This window comes from Mustelus asterias, chromosome 5 (assembly GCF_964213995.1).
Source record: "Mustelus asterias chromosome 5, sMusAst1.hap1.1, whole genome shotgun sequence".
NCBI classification, from domain to species: domain Eukaryota; kingdom Metazoa; phylum Chordata; class Chondrichthyes; order Carcharhiniformes; family Triakidae; genus Mustelus; species Mustelus asterias.
In genome coordinates, this window is record NC_135805.1 from 42,165,775 (window position 1) to 42,186,460 (window position 20,686).

At 43.1% G+C, this 20,686-nt stretch overlaps 1 protein-coding gene across 3 annotated transcripts in view; it reads right to left on the reverse strand.

Moving 5' to 3' along the window:
- phip (PHIP subunit of CUL4-Ring ligase complex) overlaps window positions 1-20,686 on the reverse strand; it is a 228,272-nt gene that overhangs the window by 4,490 nt on the left and 203,096 nt on the right. For all 3 annotated transcript variants that reach the window (XM_078212450.1, XM_078212449.1, XM_078212448.1), the window contains exons 36-38: window positions 16,950-17,102; window positions 14,914-15,077; window positions 8,085-8,350 (exon numbers count right to left, since the gene is read on the reverse strand). In XM_078212450.1, coding sequence (XP_078068576.1) covers window positions 8,085-8,350; window positions 14,914-15,077; window positions 16,950-17,102 — 583 coding nt within the window. The remainder of the gene's footprint in view (window positions 1-8,084; window positions 8,351-14,913; window positions 15,078-16,949; window positions 17,103-20,686) is intronic.

Sequence of the window (20,686 nt, forward strand, 5' to 3'; positions counted from 1 at the left end):
TTGCAAAGCTCTACAGGGAGTGATGTGGCAGGAAGATTTTTGCTAACTTCAAGGCTCCTGCACAAACCACTTGCTCCCAGATGGGCACATCAATGGGCATTCCTTTTGGAATGCAGCGTTTCTTAGACAATAAGCATAGCCATGCAGAGCAGGACAAGCTGTTGGAAGAGTGAGGAGAAGGGGTCACAGCAGTAGGCCATCTCTGCCCAGTATGTTCAATTCTCTTGCCTAAACCTCAGTGAGGAACAAAGTGTGAGATTTTTGTGCTTTAGGAATAACGTCCTCACTGAAATGCCACCTCCTGCAGCTAGAACTGTAACTTTGGAGCATGGCAACATGGTATTGGGTATGAAGGTGACCCTGCAATGAATATTGATGCATCTGGCTCTTCCTAGGCTGGAGTTGCAGCATGCCAGCTCGTGCTGTGAAAGAGAAATCACTGAAGCTCTCTATTCAAAGAAAACTAACTACATTCACCTTTCCTTCCAGAGATAACAAGCCTGTGGAGGAATGTAGCCTTCCCCTTGGTGCTGGGTGCCAATAAGTTCACACACATTGGGCGCCAGCTGTCAACACTATCCTGTATGGGAAGAATGATGTGGAAATGCCACATGGAATGGGAAGGGCACAGTAAGAAGTCTCACAACACCAGGTTAAAGTCCAACAGGTAAATTTGGAATCATGAGCTTTCGGAGCGCTGCTCCTTCATCAGGTGAGACTCACCTGTTGGATTTTAACCTGGTGTTGTGAGACTTCTTACTGTACTAGAAGGGAAAGGGAACCCACTCCCTCCAAGTCCAACTGGTGTGCGGCCATAGACAGAGAATCATTCAGGACATGCAGCCCTGATATTCTGGCAGCAGTCACATTGCCTTCATTCTGCAGCAGTCCTCTGTGTCATCATCATTTGAGTCACCACAAGAAGCCAAAGGGACAAGTGCTACCCACAGATGATGTGGCTGAAGACTCTAGTGTGCAAGCCACGTACACAACGTATACAATGAAAGCCACATGAAATGTCATAGAGAAAACTACTGGTGTACCGAAACATTGGGTAAATTCTGCCCAGGCTGCTGTAGACAGGTTCCAATGAGTGTGGGGTGGGAACGTCTCAGAAACAGATATCATGTTGGATTTGGAGTTAGCAAGTTGTGTGCACTCTTCTCCTGCAAGGGCAGAAAGCAGAGGCGAGTGTGCATAATAATTATGTTCACTCTGCACAAACTAATTAAGGTGATCGTGAGGCATGAGTGCGAGGCAGTAAGAGGTTGAGGGTGAATGTTTGCTGCTCAGATGCAGATGTCAGGAGTTGCTTGCAGAGTGGAGTTGGAGCTGCAAGGCGTGTTAACCTGGAGTGCGCGGTGCAGGAGAATGCTGAGCAAGTTATTGGCCGGAATTCTCCCAAAAAAATTCTAAGTGTCGAATTTGCGTGAAATCTGGAGTAATTCACGCTGGTTTTATCAGTGGGAGTTGAGAGAAGAATCTCCCACATTCTGTGCACTGAAGAGGCCACCAGCATGAATATCATTAAATTTCAAGGGGGCATATTCCCGCTGGACAGAGAGGCAGTCCTGGGCCCGCTAATGGGATTTAAATTAGATTCAAATTAGGGACTGCATATATTAGGCAGCTGCACGTTGATTTCTGGTGCAGAGCTGTCGGTGCCGGAAATCCGGCACGGGGAGATGCGCAGAGGCTTAGACGCCCAGCGCGAATCACCTGCTGCTTGAGTCTCCCGGCTCACTGCGCTAAAAAGGCAGTGCAGTGAGATGGGAGAATCCCCCCCCCACCCCAAATGCCAGGCAACACTGCAACCTCTGCTAAGGCACAAGGCAACCTCTGCTAAGAAAATACTAACTGTCAGGGAGCTTGTAGGTGGGATGATAGCTCACTGTTGAAATGAGCAAAGTCCAAATGTAAATCAGTCAGTCAAGTTTCCAACCTGAAAATGATCCTGCTATTTTGCACAGACAAAGTGAGATTACGACCAATGGTTCTGCCACCTGAAGGAGTCCTGCAGTACTCAGAATAAGGGTGCCCAGATTGGCTGTCATCTACTGCATGCTGTACAACCACACTCTTATGAAGAAATAGCCCTTGCCACCAGCTAAATGGAGAGCTGCTCAGGAGTAGTAGCATCAGGTTGAGGAACATCAGCAAGAGCATGATGATGGAGAAGGAGAAAGAGAAGGGAGGATGCAACCCGGACAGCCGCGTTCTGCCCTGACAGTCCATGCAAAACTCACCTAATTATGATGCCAGTAATTGCAAACCCAATTCTCCACACAGCGACAGTCCCACACCTTACCTTCCCTGTCATTTACCATCACAGCATCCATTTAGGTACAGTACAAAAATAAAAACCACCCCAAAATAAGGATTCCAAAACAAATTTATAAGTTAAATCATAACCATAATGCATCAAATCATTCTGCTGTATTTTCTTAGTGCTACCTTTTTGTATGCCTTTGCCTGACTTAGTGTTGCCTGGCAGTGCAACCCCAGAGGCTGGGAGAAGGCAATGCGGTTGACTCTTAAATGCCCCCCGAAATGGGCTAGCAAGACACTCAGTTCAGGGCAGTTAGGGATGGGCAATAAATGTCAGCCCAGTCAACGATGACCACATCCCATGAATGAATTTTAAAAAGGAATTTCAGTGGAGGTGACCGATGGCCTTGGAGGCTGACCTCGAGCAATTCTTGGTCCAGGAGGCCTGGCTCAATAATGCACATCTCAGCATGGGTGGAAGCAGACTGGACTGACTGGTTGATAGGCAACAATAAGGACACTGGTGGAACATTTGGGGTGAGAGGACAAATGTTGTCATCCTGAGGGAGGGCAGCAAGGTCATGCTTCATGAAACTACTGCCACTCTTGTGAAAAGGAACCCCAGAAAACCTAGTAGTCTGTTGGAGAACAGATTGCTGGACTGCTGTAACACTTTGTGAGACACATTTCACATTGTAACCACAGCCATTGCGGCAGAAGCCTGAGCTTCTACTGCAGCACTTAGATATTGGGACACTGCTGCTTGTACTGCAATAACCAGCAACATCTCCTCCATGGAGGGGGGGTTAGGACATTCCTGTGCATCTGTTCTTGTCCAATTAGCTCTTACTGCCACCTGTTATGTGCCACCTTAACCTGAATGAGAGAAGAAAATATGTCAGCGAGTGATATGCAATCTGTTTTGCAAGGTGAAAGCTGTGGATATGCATTTGTGCACATCGTGTGTGGGTGAGGTAAAGCTTATGAAAGTCAGGCAGGAGACCCAAATGCTGGAGGTTATTGATAGTGGAGTGATGCGCATGAGGTAATTTGAGTAGTGTATGTGATCCAATTGGTAGGATATGACACTTGAACTGAAGGTGCAACTGATTGTGACCACACGAGGCCATTAAACAGTTTGTGGCACAGAATTCAGGTCTTCGGGATTTGACTCTTAGCATCGACTTCCATGGCTATCAGCTCCAACTGCCTTTTAAGCTTGTGTTTGGAGAGCCACCTGGTACCCTGCAGGACAAATCTCCTACCTTCCACTTCCTCCACAAAGGAGTCCAATGCATTATCCAAGTTGCACGCTGTTCCCGGGGTCAGATTTACTTTCTACATGACTGCCAGCACTTGCTCCAGCTACAATGCATCACTCCCTTTAGGAGGTGCAGGCTGGTTTTAAATGGTGCTTTAAGTAATGAATATGGGTTCCCCGCTGATGCCTACAGCCCATGAACAGCAGCTTTAGTCCTGGATGCATGTTGCAATGATTCAAATGACCAGGCAGCATTAAGTTGGCATGCTCCATTGAATGGGCACGGGTCAATTGTGCATCACAATCCCAATACTTGCTTTCAGCAGTTCTCCAATTTACCCTACTATGTCTTTCCTTTTCCCATTAGAATAACTACATTTGATATTTCCTCTTAGTGCTTCTTTCCCCGCATAGCATTAGATAACACTAGATGGTCACAGAAAAGTTTACATATTAACCATTCAGTTATAAATAAGAGAGTCTGGGTCTAATAACTCAATTGACAAGAGTGTTATTCAAATTTCTCTTCCCACAATGAAGTATTCAAAAGCCAGACCCCTACATGGAACTTGTTGTTCCCAAGAGGAGTAAAGCCAGTTTTGTCCTCCCAGCTCAGCTGCACTGGTGGGAGTGGTGATCAGCATGCAGCAAAAGAGAGTAGAAGGATGAACTGTGTAGCATGGAGAACCTCAATTTAATCTAGCAAATTGGAGTTCAAATCCCACCACAGTAGTTTGAGCATTTGAACTCTGTTCATAAGTGACCATGGCGTTGTTGGATTGCTGTAAAAGCCAATTTGTTTCACTGAAGTCCTTAGGGAAGGAAACCTACCATCTTTAGTTGGTCAGACCTGCACTGATTCCAGTTCCACATATGCATGATTGATTCTTAACTTCCTTCGTAAACTATTCAGTTATGTCAAACTCCGGTGGTTCAAGGAGAAGGCAATAGATGAAAAAAGCAGACTTTCCAGAAATATCCATATACAACAATTAATCCAATCTTGGTCAAAATGCCTTGTTCTTATTTTTTATGGGATTGAGGGTCACTGGCAAGGGCAGCATTTGTTATCAATCCATAATTGCCCTCGAGAAGGTGGTGATGAGCCACCTTCTTGAGCTGCTGCAGTCCATCTGGTACAGGTACACCCTGCATGTTTTTGGCAGTGAAGGAATGGTGATATCATTCCAAATCAGGATGGTGCATGGCCTGAAGAGGGAACATGCAGATGATGATGCCCAATCATTTGCTGCCCTAGGCCTTCTAGGTAGTGTTGGTCATGGATTTGGAAGGTGCTGTCAAAGGAGGTTTGGTGAGTTGCTGCAATGCATCTTGTAGATGGTATACACTGCTGCCACTGTGCGTCAGTGGTAGAGAAAGTGAATGTTTAAGATGGTGGATGGGGTGCCAATCAAGTGGGCTGCTACGTCCTGGATGGTGTCAACTTTCTTGAGTGTTATTGGAGCTGCACTCATTCAGGAAAATGGAGACTGTTCTATTGCACTCCTGACTTGTAGATGGTGACCAGGCTTTGGGGAGTCAGCAGACAAGTTACAGCAGAATTTGCAGGTTCTGACCTCTTCTTGTACATATAGCTGGTCCAGTTCAGTTTCTGGTCAATGGCAATGCCTAGGTGTTGATGGTTGTGAATTCAGTGATGCTAATACAATTAAATGTCAGGAGCAGATGGTCAGTTTGTCTCTTTATTGGAGATGGCCATTGCTTGGCAGTTGTGTGGTGTGAATGTTAATTGCCCCATATCAACCCAAGCTTGAATGTTATCCAGACCTTGCTGTATATGGACATGGAATGCATTCGTAGCTGAAGAGTCGCCAATGGTATTGAACATCGTGCAACCCCACTTCTGCCCTTATGATGAAGCAGCTGAAGGTGGCTGGGCCTTGAACACTACCTTGAGGAACTCCTGCCACTATATCCTTGGGGCTGAGATATTTGGCATTCAACAATCACAACTATTTTTCCACATGCTTGGTATAAATCCAAGCATTGGAGAGTTTCCCCCGGATTTCCAGTGACCTCCATTTTGATAGGGATCCTTGATGCCATACTCAGTTAAGTACTTGCCTTCATGTCAAGGCTAGTCACTCTCACCTCACCTCTGGAATTAAGCTCTTTTGTCATGTTTAGGCCAAAGCTGGAATGAGATCTGAGCCAAGTGGTTCTGGCAGAACGCAAACTGTCTCAGTGTGCTGGGTATCACTAAGTAAGTGGCGTTTCATTGTCAACAACACCCTCCATCACTTCACTGATAATGGAGAGAAGACTGACAGGACCTTAATCAACCCGGATTGGATTTGTCCTGACTTTGTGAACAGGACATATCCTAGGCAATTTTTCACATTGTCAGGTAGATGCCCGTGTTGTAGCTTTACTGGAATAGCTTGGCAATGGGTGCAGCCAATCTGAAGCGCAAGTCTTCAGTACTGCAGCCGGGATGTGGTCAGAGCCCATCACCTTTCTGTATCCAGCACCTTCGATTGTTTCTTGACATCACATGGACTGAATTGAATTTACTAATGATTGGATTTCAGGAGTAGGCTGCTTAGCACATCTGGCTGAAGTGGTTACAAATGCTTCAACCTTGTCTTTTGCAATGAGGTGTGGGCTCCCTCATCATTGTGGATGGGGATGCTTATGAAGCCCTCTCCTCTGTCTAGTTGTTTAATTGTCCACTATCATTCACAACTGTAAGTGGCAGGACTGCAGAGGTTTGATAGTTTCGTTGGCTGATGGGGTGGCTTAGCTTTTCTATCACATGCTGCTTCTACTGCTTACCATACATGTAGGCCTGCATTGTAGCTTCACCAGGTTCATGCCTCATTTTTAATGGAGCTAATCCAGGCATGTTCTCCTGCACTCCTCATTGAACCAGAGTTGATCACTTGGCTTGATGGTAATGGTAGAGTGAAAGATTTGCTGCGCCAGACTGTGGTTGAATACAATTCTGCCGCTGTTGACGGCCACAGCGCCTCATGGGTGTATCGTTTTGAGCTGTGAGATCTGTTCTGTTTCTATCCCATTTAACACAGTGATTGTATCACACAATGTGATGAAGCGTATACTAAACATAAAGATGGGACTTTAACTTAAAAGGACTGTGTGGTGTTCACCCCTATCGATACCGTAATGGACAGATGCACTTCAACAAATAGACGAGTGAGGGTACAATCAAGTAGGTTCTTCCCTCCAGTAGATTTCCTCCTGAAATCCACAGCATCACAGATGTCAGTCATTAGTAAATTCGATTCACTCCATGTGATATCAAGAAACTGCTGAAGGCACTGGATACAGCAAAAGGCGATTGTCTCTGGCAACATCCCAGCTGCAACACTGAAGACTTGTGATTCAAAATTAGCTGCATCTCTAGCCAAGCTGTTTCAGTTGGTTTCATTACCACCAGCCACAGACCTAGTCTGGCAGATATGAACTTCAGGACTTAGCCAGCTCAATCAGTAGTGGAGCTACCAAGCTATTCTTCTTGAAGGACATTGAAATCCTCCACGCAGAGTACATTCTGTGCCCTTGCTACCCTAGTGGTTCTTCACATTGTAAAACCAGATGGACTTTTGCAACAATACAATAATTTCAAGGTCACTATTACTGTGACCAGCTTTTTATTCCAGATTCATTCATTGAATTTAAATTCCACAAACTGCCATGATGGGGATTCAACTTGGCTCTCCGAAGCAGGGGTACGGGCCTCTGGATTACTAATCCAGTAATACTACCACTACATTACTATTCCCCAAATGAGCACCATAGAGAGGTGGAGGGTGTAGGGATGGAAAGCAACAGAGTTGATCCACCAAAGATAAAGCACGGTTGTCTATCCAGGTTGGGACAGTGGTGGGATCATAGAATCCTGACAGTGCAAAAAGAGGCCATTCGGCCCATTGAGTCTGCACCAACCACAATCCCACCCAGACCCTATTCCCCGTAACCCCACATATTTACCCTGCTAATCCTCCTGACACTAGGGTCAATTTAGCATGGCCAATCAAGCTAACCCACACATCTTTTGGATTGCGGGAGGAAACTGGAGCACCCGGAGGAAACCCATGCAGACACGGGGAGAATGTGCAAATTCCCCATTATCAGGTTTCACAAACTCGAGTTCCCAGAACACAGCTACATGTCCCAGGAGAGGGTTGAAAGAAGCTGGCCACAGAGGGCAACCGGCACTACAGGTTTTATACTCTACTCATCTCAAACTCATAAAATCTATGCTTCAGTGTTCATAAAATAAAATGCAGTATACCTATTTAATGTGTCGGATGCAGCAAAGTATTCTTGTGTTTTACTTAAATACAATTCCTTTCTCAGGTTGCACCTGATCCTATTTCACTATTCTATTCTAGGAGAAACCAAGAAGCTGAGAGTGAAGGGTAACCACCGCACCACCCCCTCGACCATTTGCCTCTGAAACAACAACTTTACTGCATTCTATTTGGCCAGTAGTTGGCAGTACAGTGGCATTAGGAATTCTACTACCAACCCCAAAATAAGACATCCACCAACAAAATCCGTCTCTTACTTGCACTTCCTGCTGATGCTGCAACAGAAGATTTGGAAACTGTTGCCATTGTCCCTAATGAAGATGGTGTTTCAGTCCCAGACGTGATCCCTGGTCGTAGCCTTGTGCTTCTGGTTCGGACGACAGTCGCAGATTCACCTGCCTTGCCGTTGGCCTGAATAACAGTGGTTTTCATACTTGTTGACCTCACAGGCAGCGATAAGGATGAAGAAACGGGCTGTTCCATCTTGGCTTGGGGTTTTAAAAACCTTCTTTTCCTTTCAGGGCTGTAAGTAAAACACGGACCGTTATTATATATCCACAATCGAAACCCTCACTTCTTGGCTGAAATTCTTTTTTTCCAATATTATTGCTGGGAAGTGGTAAGAAATGCCATTATCATCTTATTCCTTGTTGCAATCGTTCAGCTAAATAAAAGACAGACAGCAACAAAATTAAATTCACATCATTGCATGCTTGAAAACATTGAAACAAGGAATGGTAAATCGCAAGAATAATTTATTCCTGGCTTGTCCTGGCTTGTCCCTTCATAAAAGTGCTCCTTAATTGAAATTTTTGTTAATTCAACATCAGAATCACCGTGTTGTATTTCAACTCCATTGACAATACCATCCCACCTACCAATAGAATCAAAGAATCTTACAACACTAAGAAGGCCATCGTGTCCTTCTGAAAGAGCTATCCAATTAGCCTCACATCCTTACTCATTTCCCATAGCCCTGCAAGCATTTCCTTTTCATGTATCCAATTCCCTTTGAAAGTCACCACTGAAACAGCTTCTCCCTACCATTTTGGGTACCATTTCCCAGATTATACCAGCTCACTAAAATAAATCATCCTCAAGGCTGATTATTTTGCCAATTGCAGTACCCCAGCTCTGTGTCCTCTGGTTATTGATCCTCGGCAGATTCAATTTCTTTAACATCATGCTCAAAGAAAACTTTTCTATATTCAAGCTGAAACTCTGTTAAAAATAAGTTCAAACCTCAGGAGGATAAACAACTTTTTCAAACATTTTTGTACTCTGGTTTCAATATTTTAAAATTTGATTTTCCCCTCATGCTAATTGCGCATGGCATGCAAGGTTATTCAGCCAAGAGGGTAAGTAGGAAGCCAGCAACCAGATGTCTGCTGATACTACTCAATTCAGCTACAACAAAGGTTCATTGTCCTTGCTTGGAAAGCCCTGTGCGGGGTTGGGGGTAGGGGATCGAACAGCCTATGTGGGCAGGGGCGGGGGTGGGTGGGGAGGGTGGCTATTGGCCACAGAGGCTATAGAACAGAGAGGTCTCTGCATGCGCATGGTGCCCTCTACTGCAAGCTGATGACTTTCGGGTGAGCATATTCCCTGTCCCTTCTCCCCGCTGGCGGCAAACAGATCCTGCTTCATCTTTTCCTCAGTGTGTATTAAGATTGGATTTTCAATTCACCCAAAAAATCAGTGTGACTCTCTCCCATTTTCATGCTCGTTTGGCACTTAGAATTTTTTGGTAAGATTGCCCTTGGTGACACATTATCCAAATTTTCCCTCGCTGTGCAAATCACTTCATTTCTGCTCTGTACCTTCTACTAAAATCACAGCTAAGATCAACCTCTGGCATCACTTCTCTATGCTAGACTTGATAATTCCATTGACTTTGCCTCAATTAATGTGTGAAAGTTTGACTAAGAATCAGCAAATTTCCCAACATTAAGTAAGGCCTTTTGCCCTGTTACATGTGACAAATATTCCTGGAAGAGCCATCTCCCTTACCCTGTTCCCTGCCTTTTCAAATTTTTATCCATTTCCATTTAAAAGGTATTATGGATGTTGTTTCCACCACTGTTTCTGATGTGAATTTCTTCTTTTTCTACATATTTAAAAACTCTTTTCTTCCCCCATTTGTTCTTTTGATGCTGATAAGAACATAAGAAACAGGAACAACAATACAACCTTACATTCAGTATGATTTATGATTGATCTGCTTCAACTCCACTTTCCACGCTCTCCTACATCTCTTCATTCCATGAGATACCAAAAATCTGTCTATCTCAGCCTTATATGTATTTAACAATGGAGTATCCATAACCCACCAGGGTAGAGAATTCCAACTGTTCACAACCCTCTGATTGCACCTTTAACCTAAGTTTATGCCCGTGTTCTAGATTCCCCAGCCAGGGGAAACAACCTCTCAATGTCTACCCTGTCAAGTCCCTTGAGAATCCTGTATATTTCAATGAGATCAATTCTTCTAAGTTCCAAAGAGTATAAGCCCCAATTTACTCAGACTCTATTCGTAAGACCCCAGGAACCAATCTAGCCCCAAGAACCAATCCAGTGAACCCTCACAGTTCTGCCCCAAATGCAAGTATATCATTCCTTAAATATGGAAACCAAACTGTGCAGAATTCTTTAGGTGTGGTCTCACCAAAGCTCTATACAATTTCAGAATGACCTCCTTATAATTGCATTCCAATCCACTTCCAATAAAGTCCAACATGCCACTTGGCTTCATAAATGCTTGCTGTAGCTTTATGCTCTGTTACTACACAAAAGTAATAAATTCATCCCCTCTTGTTTGTAATATATATATATAAATGATTCTGTTTGTAATATATATATAAATGATTTGGAGGAAAATGTAACTGGTTTGATTAGTAAATTTGCGGAGGACACAAATGTTGGTGGATTTGCGGATAGCGATGAGGACCATCAGAGGATACAGCAAGATATAGATCAGTTGGAGACTTGGGCGAAGAGATGGCAGATGGAGTTTAATCCAGACAAATGTGAGGTAATGCATTTTGGAAGGTCTAATACAGACAAGAAATATACAGTAAATGGCAGAACCCTTAAGCGTATTGATTGGCAAAGGGATCTGGGTGTACAGGTACACAGGTCACCGAAAGTGGCAATGCAGGTGGAGAAGGTAGTCAAGAAGGCATACGCCATGCTTGCCTTCATCGGCCGGGGTATTGAGTTTAAAAATTGGCAAGTCATGTTGCAGCTTTATAGAACCTTAATTAGGCCGCACTTGGAATATAGTGTTCTATTCTGGTCGCCACCCTACCAGAAGGATGTGGAGGCTTTGGAGAGGGTACAGAAAAGATTTACCAGGATGGTGCCTGGTATGGAGGGCATTAGCTATGAGGAGAGGTTGGAGAAACTTGGTTTGTTCTCACTGGAACCACGGAGGTTGAGGGGCAACCTGATAGAAGTCTACAAGATTATGAGAGGCACGGACAGAGTGGATAGTCAGAAGTTTTTTCCCAGGGTGGAAGAGTCAATTACTAAGGGGCACAGGTTTAAGGTGCGAGGAGCAAGGTTTAAAGGAAATGCATGAGGCAAATTTTTTACAGAGTGAGTAGTGGGTGCCTGGAATTCATTGCTGGGGGAGGTCGTGGAAGCGGATACGGTAGTGACTTTTAGGGGGCGTCTTGAAAAATACATGAATAGGATGGGCATAGAGGGATATGGTCCCTGGAAGGGTAGGGGGTTTCAGTTCAGTCGGGCAGCATGGTCGGTGCAGGCTTGGAGGGCCGAAGGGCCTGGTTCCTGTGCTGTAATTTTCTTTGTTCTTTGTTACTGATTCAATCAACAGTCAAAATAATTTTCTGTATGAGTCTTATTAAAGCCCTCATAACTTGAGCACCATGATCAGATCACTTAACTTTCTCTGTTCCAGCAAAAATATCACCAGTTTTCTGGCCTAACTGAAGCTTCTCATCCCTGGTATCAATTCAGTGCATCAATGTGTCCTCTCCATGACCTTACCATTCTGCCTGAAGCAGAATACTTAAAACTGAACACAATGTTCTAAATACAATTCAAGCCAATGATTTGTCCAAGTTTAGCATTTTTATTTTGCCATTTCACTGACCATCAACATGATGATTTGTGCATCTGAAGCCACAAGTTTCTCTTTTTTTTTAACAATTTGCATCTCCTTATCCTTCATTCCAAAATGTATTGCCTCAAATTTAATTGCATTAAATTTCATCCCAATCTATATACTGAATCTACTGTTTTTTTATTCATTCGTGGGACATGGGCCTCACTGGCTGGCCAGCATTTCTTGCCTATCCCTTGTTGCCCTTGAACTGAGTAGTTTGCTAGGCCATTTCAGAGGGCTGTTGAGAGTCAACCACACTGCTGTGGCTCTGGAGTCACATGTCGGCCAGACTGGGTAAGGACGGCAGATTTCCTTCCCTCAAAGACATGAGCGAACCAGATGAGTTTTTCCAACAATCGACAATGGTTTCACATAAGAACATAAGAACTAGGAGCAGGAGTAGGCCATCTGGCCCCTCGAGGCTACTCCGCCATTCAATAAGATCATGGCTGATCTTTTTGTGAACTCAGCTCCACTTATCCGTCCGCTCACCATAACCCTTAATTCCTTTACTGTTCAAAAATTTATCTATCCTTGTCTTGGAAACATTCAATGAGGTAGCCTCAACTGCTTCACTGGGCAGGGAATTCCACAGACTCACAACCCTTTGTGTGAAGAAGTTCCTCCTCAACTCAGTCCTAAATCTGCTTCCCCTTATTTTGAGGCTATGCCCCCTAGTTCTCGTTTCACCTGCCAGTGGAAACAACTTCCCTGCTTCTATCTTATCTATTCCCTTCATTATCTTATATGTTTCTATAAAATCTCCCCTCATTCTTCTGAATTCCAATGAGTATAGCCCAAGTCTACTCAGTCTCTCCTCATAAGCCAACCTTCTCAACTCCAGAATCAACCAAGTTAATCTCCTCTGCACCCCCTCCAGTGCCAGTATATCCTTTCTCAAGTAAGGAGACCAAAACTGTACACAGTACTCCAGGTGTGGCCTCACCAGCACCTTATACAGCTGCAACATAACCTCGCTGTTTTTAAACTCCATCCCTCTAGCAATGGAGAACAAAATTCCATTTGCCTTCTTAATTACCCGCTGCACCTGCAAACCAACTCCTTGAGATTCCTGCACAAGGACACCCAGGTCCCTCTGCACAGCAGCATGCTGCAATTTTTTACCATTTAAATAAGAGTCCATTTTGCTGTTATTCCTACCAAAATGGATGACCTCACATTTACCAACATTCGACTCCATCTGCCAGACCCTCGCCCACTCACTTAGACTATCTATATCCCTTTGCAGACTTTCAGCATCCTCTGCACACTTTGCTCTTCCACCCATCTTTGTGTCATCTGTGAATTTTGACACACTACACTTGGTCCCCAACTCCAAATCATCAATGTAAATCGTAAACAATTGCGGTCCCAACACTGATCCCTGAGGCACACCCCTAGTCACTGATTCACGGGCATCAGTAGATTCTTAATTCCAGATTTTTTTAAATTATTGAATTCAAATTCCATTTTTTTGGATTTGAACCCGGGTCCCCAGAACATTAGCTGAGTTTCTGGATTAATAGTCTAACAATAATACCACTCGGTCATCATCTCGCCTTGCTATGTCTTCTTGCAATTTATTTGAACATGTTAAATATTTTGATGTTTGATACTTTCTTTCCCTTGCACATATCTAGATACATATCGTGAGATCAGCAATAGTCCCAACCATTCATTATTCTTTATATTCCTTCAGAAAATATCACTACTTTTTGTTCATAAAAATAAATTACTGTGGATGCTGAAAATCTGAAATTAAAACAGAAAATTCTGGAAAAGTCAACATATCAAGCAGCAGTTGTAGAGAGAGGAACAGAGCAGATTGATGGCTCTGCTGCCTGGGGCTAAAGAGGGCATATTTCCCCCATAGCCTGAGAACATCATCTAAAGCTTCTGCTAACATGAGAATGGGGTAGTCGGAAGACTCGACCACTTCAGCCTGACTGCAATTTAGGATGATTCCCCCGGAGGTCTGGTGAAATTGGATTACTTGCCAAATTCTGACTCCAATGTCGTCACTCCATTCACTCCTCCCCCCACCCCATTGATGCATTCACTTTCTCTCCTATCATCCCACTCTCCTGATCAACACCATACCCAAACAAAATTGAGATCCTCAGTTTCCTACGATAACGTGAACCGAGCAGTATCACTCTCTGCCAGAGTTTCAACTTCTGATGATGCCAATGAATATTCTTCTCTAGGACTCTGACAAAATAGCAGCACAACAGATGATAGAACCAAATATAAACTCATAGTTAAATACTAATAAATGTTTTTGTGCCATAAAGAATCATTTAGCATTCTATAGGGCTATGGGGCGGCACGGTAGCACAGTGGTTAGCGCTGCTGCCTCACAGCTCCAGGGACCTGGGTTCGATTCCGGCCTCGGATCACTGTCTGTGTGGAGTCTGCATGTTCTCCCCGTGTCTACGTGGGTTTCCTCCGAGTGCTCCGGTTTCCTCCCACAGTCCAAAAATGTGTGGGTTAGGTTGATTGGCCATGCTAAATTGCCCCTTAGTGTCCTGGATGCCCAGGCTAAAAGAGTTAACAGGATAAATATGAGGGGGTAGGGCCTAGATGGGATTGCAGTCAGTGCAGTCTTGATAGGCCGAATGGCCTCCTTCTGCACTGTAGGGATTCTATGATTCTAAATAATCACTATTGCTCTATATGGGCAGCATAAAGAAAATCTCGCTCAATATGTGAAAACAATTTGAATACTTCAAAAGCTTCATTAAAAGGCTGCAATATGCACCAGCAGGAACAGTTCATTAATACTTTGACACTGGATTAACAAATCATCAGTTTGCAGTTACACGGCTTTGTTCAGTCAGTCATTTTGGACAGTTTTTGGAGTTATAATATTCAGTTTGTTTCGAGAAGAGAACAAAATAATATTAGATCTCTACCCTCAAAATAAAACTACTTTCATATATTCTGAATTAACATACCTCGATGCAGCACTGCTAGAGGGGGAACTACTTCTTCTTCGCTTGCGCCGTTGGCTGGAAGCCTTCTTTCTCGAGTAGAATCGAACTGCTGCCTTATAATCAGATATGATGGAGCTCATGTGTTCTTCAAACAATGCCGAAAGCCGTAAACTCATACTGTAAATCTGGTGAGAATGAACATTTAACTGTAAGATTTGCCTAATATGAATGCTTATTTAAGAGTCCAAATAACACTATAAAATGGCTGTTGTAATAAGGTCAATGCTACATTCTGGTACATAGGATTATTTTAGAAATTTGTTAAATATGCTGTTTTGTTACAACAATGACATCTCCCAGGATAGCCTCAATGACTTTGGAGTCATGGCAAACTGGACAATGCTTCACACTACATGGTCAATAAGTTACGCAATCTGTTGAATTCCGCAACTCCTCCAGAAACAGAGAATATTTTTCGAAGCACAATTGAAAGAACAGGAAAGTTCCCCTTGTGTAGTGTCCAATATTTAAGTCTCAACCAATAAGTGAAAAAAAACTATCCCATTGTTCTTTGTGAGATGTTGCCAGTTGTCAATTGTGCTCGGTTACATTATAACAAGGTTGCCTTCCCAAAAAAAAGATATTCAATTGGCTGTGAAGGCACCATGATAAATCCTCAAGTAATTAAAAGCACAATCTAAATGCCGCTTCTTTCCTTACACATCATTCCTTATAAGAGTGCAGGAAAAGATTTACTAGGATGCTACCGGGACTTGATGGTTTGAGTTATAAGGAGATGCTGGGTAGACCCGGATTTTTTTCTCTGGAGCGTAGGAGGCTGAGGGGTGATCTTATAAAGGTCTATAAAATAATGAGGGGCATAGATCAGTTAGATAGTCAATATCTTTTCCCAAAGATAGGGGAGTCTAAAACTAGAGGGCATAGAATTTAAAGTGAGAGGGGAGAGATACAAAAGTGTCCAGAGGGGCAATTTTTTCACACAGAGGGTGGTGAGTGTCTGGAACAAGCTGCCAGAGGTAGTAGTAGAGGCGGCGACAATTCTGTCTTTTAAAAAGCATTTAGATAGTTACATGGGTACGATGGGTATAGAGGGATATGGGCCAAATGCGGGCAATTGGGATTAGCTTAGAGGTTTAAAAAAAGGGCGGCATGGACAAGTTGGGCCGAAGGGCCTGTTTCCATGCTGTAAACCTCTATGACATCAGCGCAATATCACCTGTGACCTGACTATAAAACGTTATAGTCAACAAGCACTGCTTTAGTGTTAAAGTAAAGTAAGTTACAATTCTTAAGAGTTCTTTTTTGGCAGTATTTCTTTTGTAGCAATGTGCACATCCCTGCTGAGAATTATCACTTGTTTTGTCACAAGAAGTTCAGAGGAGTTTTGCAGATATGAGGGGGCTGGTTGAATTGGATTGTTATTTCTAGCCGATCATACTAGGATCAGGGGAACAGATTTTAGCTAATTCACCAGGCATGGAAACTCTGATGTTGTTATTGTCAATTCCTTGCCTTTTGCCCAGATCCAACAGTTTAAGTTTATTTATTAGTGTCAAAAGTATTCTTACATTAATACTGCAATGAAGACACAGACACAGGGAGAACATGCAGACTCTGCACAGACAATGACACAAGCTGGGAATAAACACAGGTCCCTGGCGCTGAGAGGCAGCAGTGTTAACCACTGTGCCACCGCGCCGCCTCTGGTGAGAGTTGCGAGATTCAAACCCTCTCGGTATCTTCAGAGAGAAGAAGGTGTGGGAAGTGGAGGGGGGGAAAAGAGAGGGAGAATAAAAATTTTAGCCCCATTATATTTATATTAGTTTATTAAGGACTGAGATGGAAATATCCAGATTTTAGGTTGCACTGAAGACCTGAAAAGTAAATCTACTTTCTATTTTGTATAGAGATAAATGGCCAATAGACAGGATGTGCACGATTCTTAAAGCTCAATAGCATCAACCAAAGCCAACATTACGCTCTGACTTTCTTATTTATTTTGAGTAGCCCATCTGTCATTTTAACTGTCAGTTTACCCTTGACTTTTTGCTGGGAGTGTAAGCCTTGGAGTTGCTAAAAATAAGGCGCACGTCTTTACGCAATTCCATTGGAGTCTCGTAATTTTCAGCTTCCAAAGTCTCCTGAACTGTTCCAAAATCCATTGGTGTGTCAATGATGTCTCTATAATCCTAAAAGAAAACAAAATGTTTGCAAAAATAAGACTACTAATTTAAGAAATGATGGCATAGGTTAAGAATGTGCAAGTAATATAATGAGTCAACATAGAAACCCTACAGTGCAGAAGGAGGCCATTCGGCCCATCGAGTCTGCACTGACCACAATCCCACCCAGGCCCTATTCCCGTAACCCCACACGTTCACCCTGCCAATCCCCTGACACGAGGGTCAATTTAGCATGGCCAATCAACCTAATCTGCACATTTTAGGACTGTGGGCGGAAACCGGAGCACCCGGAGGAAACCCATGCAGACATGGGAAGAACGTGCAAAACCCACAGACAATGACCTGAGGCTGGAATTGAACCCGGATCCCTGGCGCTGTGAGGCAGCAATGCTAACCACTGTGCCATCGTGCTTTCCTGTGCTGAAACATTTTCCAGGAATTTCCTTGCCAATCTCCTAAGTGATTGGCTAAGTTTAGCAAAAACATAAATAAAACTGGATAGGCCCTTGAAAAAAATGAACTTGCAGGGCTACAGGGATCAAGTAGGGTAATGGGACTGACTGAACTGCTCCACAGAGAGCCTGCACAAGCATGATGGGCCAAATGGCCTCTAGTGTTGTAAATGACTGCACTACTCTATAGGTTTCTGCCAAAGTAATTTCTGGTGTTGATCTATGTATCACAATAGTACTGGTGAATGTGTGCAAATAAAAAAATACAATTAAATATCCTTATCAACAGAAAATGCTGGAAATATTCAGCAGGCTAATCTACCTAACCAACACATCTGTGGAAACCCAAGCTGACACGGGGAGAATGTGCTAACTCCACACAATCACCCAAGGCCAGAATCAATCCCAGGTCCTTGGTGCTGTGAGGCAGCAGTGCTAACCACTGTGTCACCCATGACTTGATCTTGAAGGCATGGCAAACTGGGCATTATTTTACATCACACCATTGACAATTCTGTGGGGGATTTTGTTGGTGATGCGGTTCAACCTGTGTCCTGGTCTTAAACAATGTGCCAAAAAAGGATTAGTTGGCCAATTACTTCATTGTTTCTTGTGGGACGTTGTGGCAGTAAATTGTGCTAGGTTACATAATAAAAAGATTTCATTCCAAAAAAAGTTACTTAAATTGACTGTGCAGCACTTTGGCAAATCCGCAAGTCATTAAACATATTCTCTAAATGCAAGTTCTTTCCTTCCTTCGTGGTCATTTCAACATTAAGTATTAACTCTGTTTCTCTCTACAGATACTGCCTAACCTGCTGAGCATTTCCAGCACTTTTTGGCTTTATTTCAGATTTCCAACATGTTTTGCTTTTCTAACCTTAATGTAAGGTAGCAAGTATTTTGTGCTCTTTTGTATTTAACAGGTACAGCAGGAAGTAAAGAAGGCAAATGGTATGTTGGCCTTCATAGCGAGAGGATTTGAGTGTAGGGATAGGGATGTTTTGCTGCAATTGTATAGGGCTTTGGTGAGGCCACATCTAGACTATTGTGTGCAGTTTTGGTGTCCTTATCTGAGGAAGGATGTTGTTGCCAAAGAGGGATTACAGCGAAGGTTTACCAGGCTGATTCCTGGGATAGCAGGTCTGTCATATGTGCTGCAGGCAGCACTGGCTTTTTTAGGTTAATAAAAGTACAAACAATGGAAATCAGAAATAAAAATAGAAAATACTAGAAGGGCACTGATTAGAAAAATAGAAACTAGAAGCAGGAGTAGGCCATTCGGCCCTTCAAGCCTGCTCCGCCATTCATTTTAATCATGGTTGATCATCAAATTCAATATCCTGATCCTCTCTTCCCCCCATCTTCCTTGATCCCTTTAGCCCCAAGAGCTATATCCAATTTCTTCTTGAAATCACACAACTTTTTGGCCTCAACTATTTTCTGTGGTAGTGAATTCCACACATTCACCACCTCTGGGTGAAGAAATTTCTCCTCACCTCAGTTCTAAAAGGTAAACCCCTTATCCTCAAACTATGACCCCAAGTTCTGGACTCCCCCAACATTGGAAACGTTGTTTCTGAATCTACCCTGTCTAACCCTATTCAAACTTTATGTTTCTATGAGATCCCCTCTCACTCTTCTAAACTCCAGTGAATATAATCCTAACCAATTTAATCTCTCCTCATATGACAGACCTGCCATCCCAGGAATCAGCTTGGTAAACCTTTGCTGTACTCCCTCTAGAGCAAGGAAATCCTTCCTCAGATAAGGACACCAAAACTGCACACAATACTCCAGGTGTGGCCTCACCAACGCTCTATACAATTGCAGCAAAACATCCCTGGCCCTGTATTCAAATCCTCTCGCTATGAAGGCCAACATACCATTTGCATTCTTTTCTGCCTGCTGTACCTGCGCACTTACTTTCAGCGACTGATGCACGAAGATACCAAGGTCTCGCTGAGTATCCATCTCTCTCAATTTACACCCACTCAAGTAATAATCTGTCTTCCTATTTTGCTACCTAAGTGGATAACCGCATATTTATCCACATTATACTGCATCTGCCATGCATATGCCTACACTCTCAGCCTATCCAAATCACGCTGAAGCATCTCTGCAACCTCCTCACAGCTCACCCTCCCGCCCAGTCAATATCTGATAAGAGATCAATGAATGTTTTCAGTGAAATAGTAATTTATTTTAGCCCTTTTCTTTTAGATGTAAATCCTATTGCACATTTTATTTTGAGTAATTTGGCATCTGTCTGAATTATTTGATCAGACCCTATGACTTGTTCCTCGTTTATAATTGCTAATTTAGTTTGGATAGGCATTCTTTTTCAACCACAAATCTCATTCAAAAAACCCCAAGAATGACCACATAGACATGGTTGCTTTCCACTTTCTACAGTTCCCTAAATCAGGTTCTTGCAAAGCCACATTTCACATTAAATTTTTCTTTCACAAACTGATCTTTCCATGTTAAAGATGTTTATGTTATGCTCTGCCTCATCAGTGCTTTGGTCAGAAGGGTTACTAGCATTTAAAACTTGGGGGAGAAGCGCCAATTCAACAATGATTCAACAATGAGCAATACTGGTGACTCAACAGATTTTAAGGTTAACTTGCTTCTAATAATCAGAAAGAGTTTAGAATTATGTCTGCAGTTTACAAACTAAAGCAATATTTTGATTATGCATAATTGATTACTCAATCTTACAAATTTCTGGGTTTCTCAAAACTGACTTTTACAGTTTGCCTTGGTCAAGGGATATGGATGTCACTGTCAAGGCCTGAATTTATTGCCCATCCCTAACCTCCTTTCAAAAAGTGATGATGAACTGCCTTCTTTAACCACTGTTAGGCTGGGGAAGATCCAGGATTTTTCCCAGTGACGATAAAGGAGCGTTTATATATTTCCACTGTAGTATGCCTTGGAAGGGAACTTCAAGGTGATGTACTCATGTGCCTGCTGCTCTTGTTCATCGGGTGGTGGGGGTTGTGAATTTGAGTGGCGCTACGGAAGAAAATTTGATGAGTTGTTGCAGGGTATCTTCTAGATAGCACACATTGTTGCCATTGTGCATCAATTGTGCAGGAAGTGAAGGTTTCAGATGATGTTGGTGGATATTAA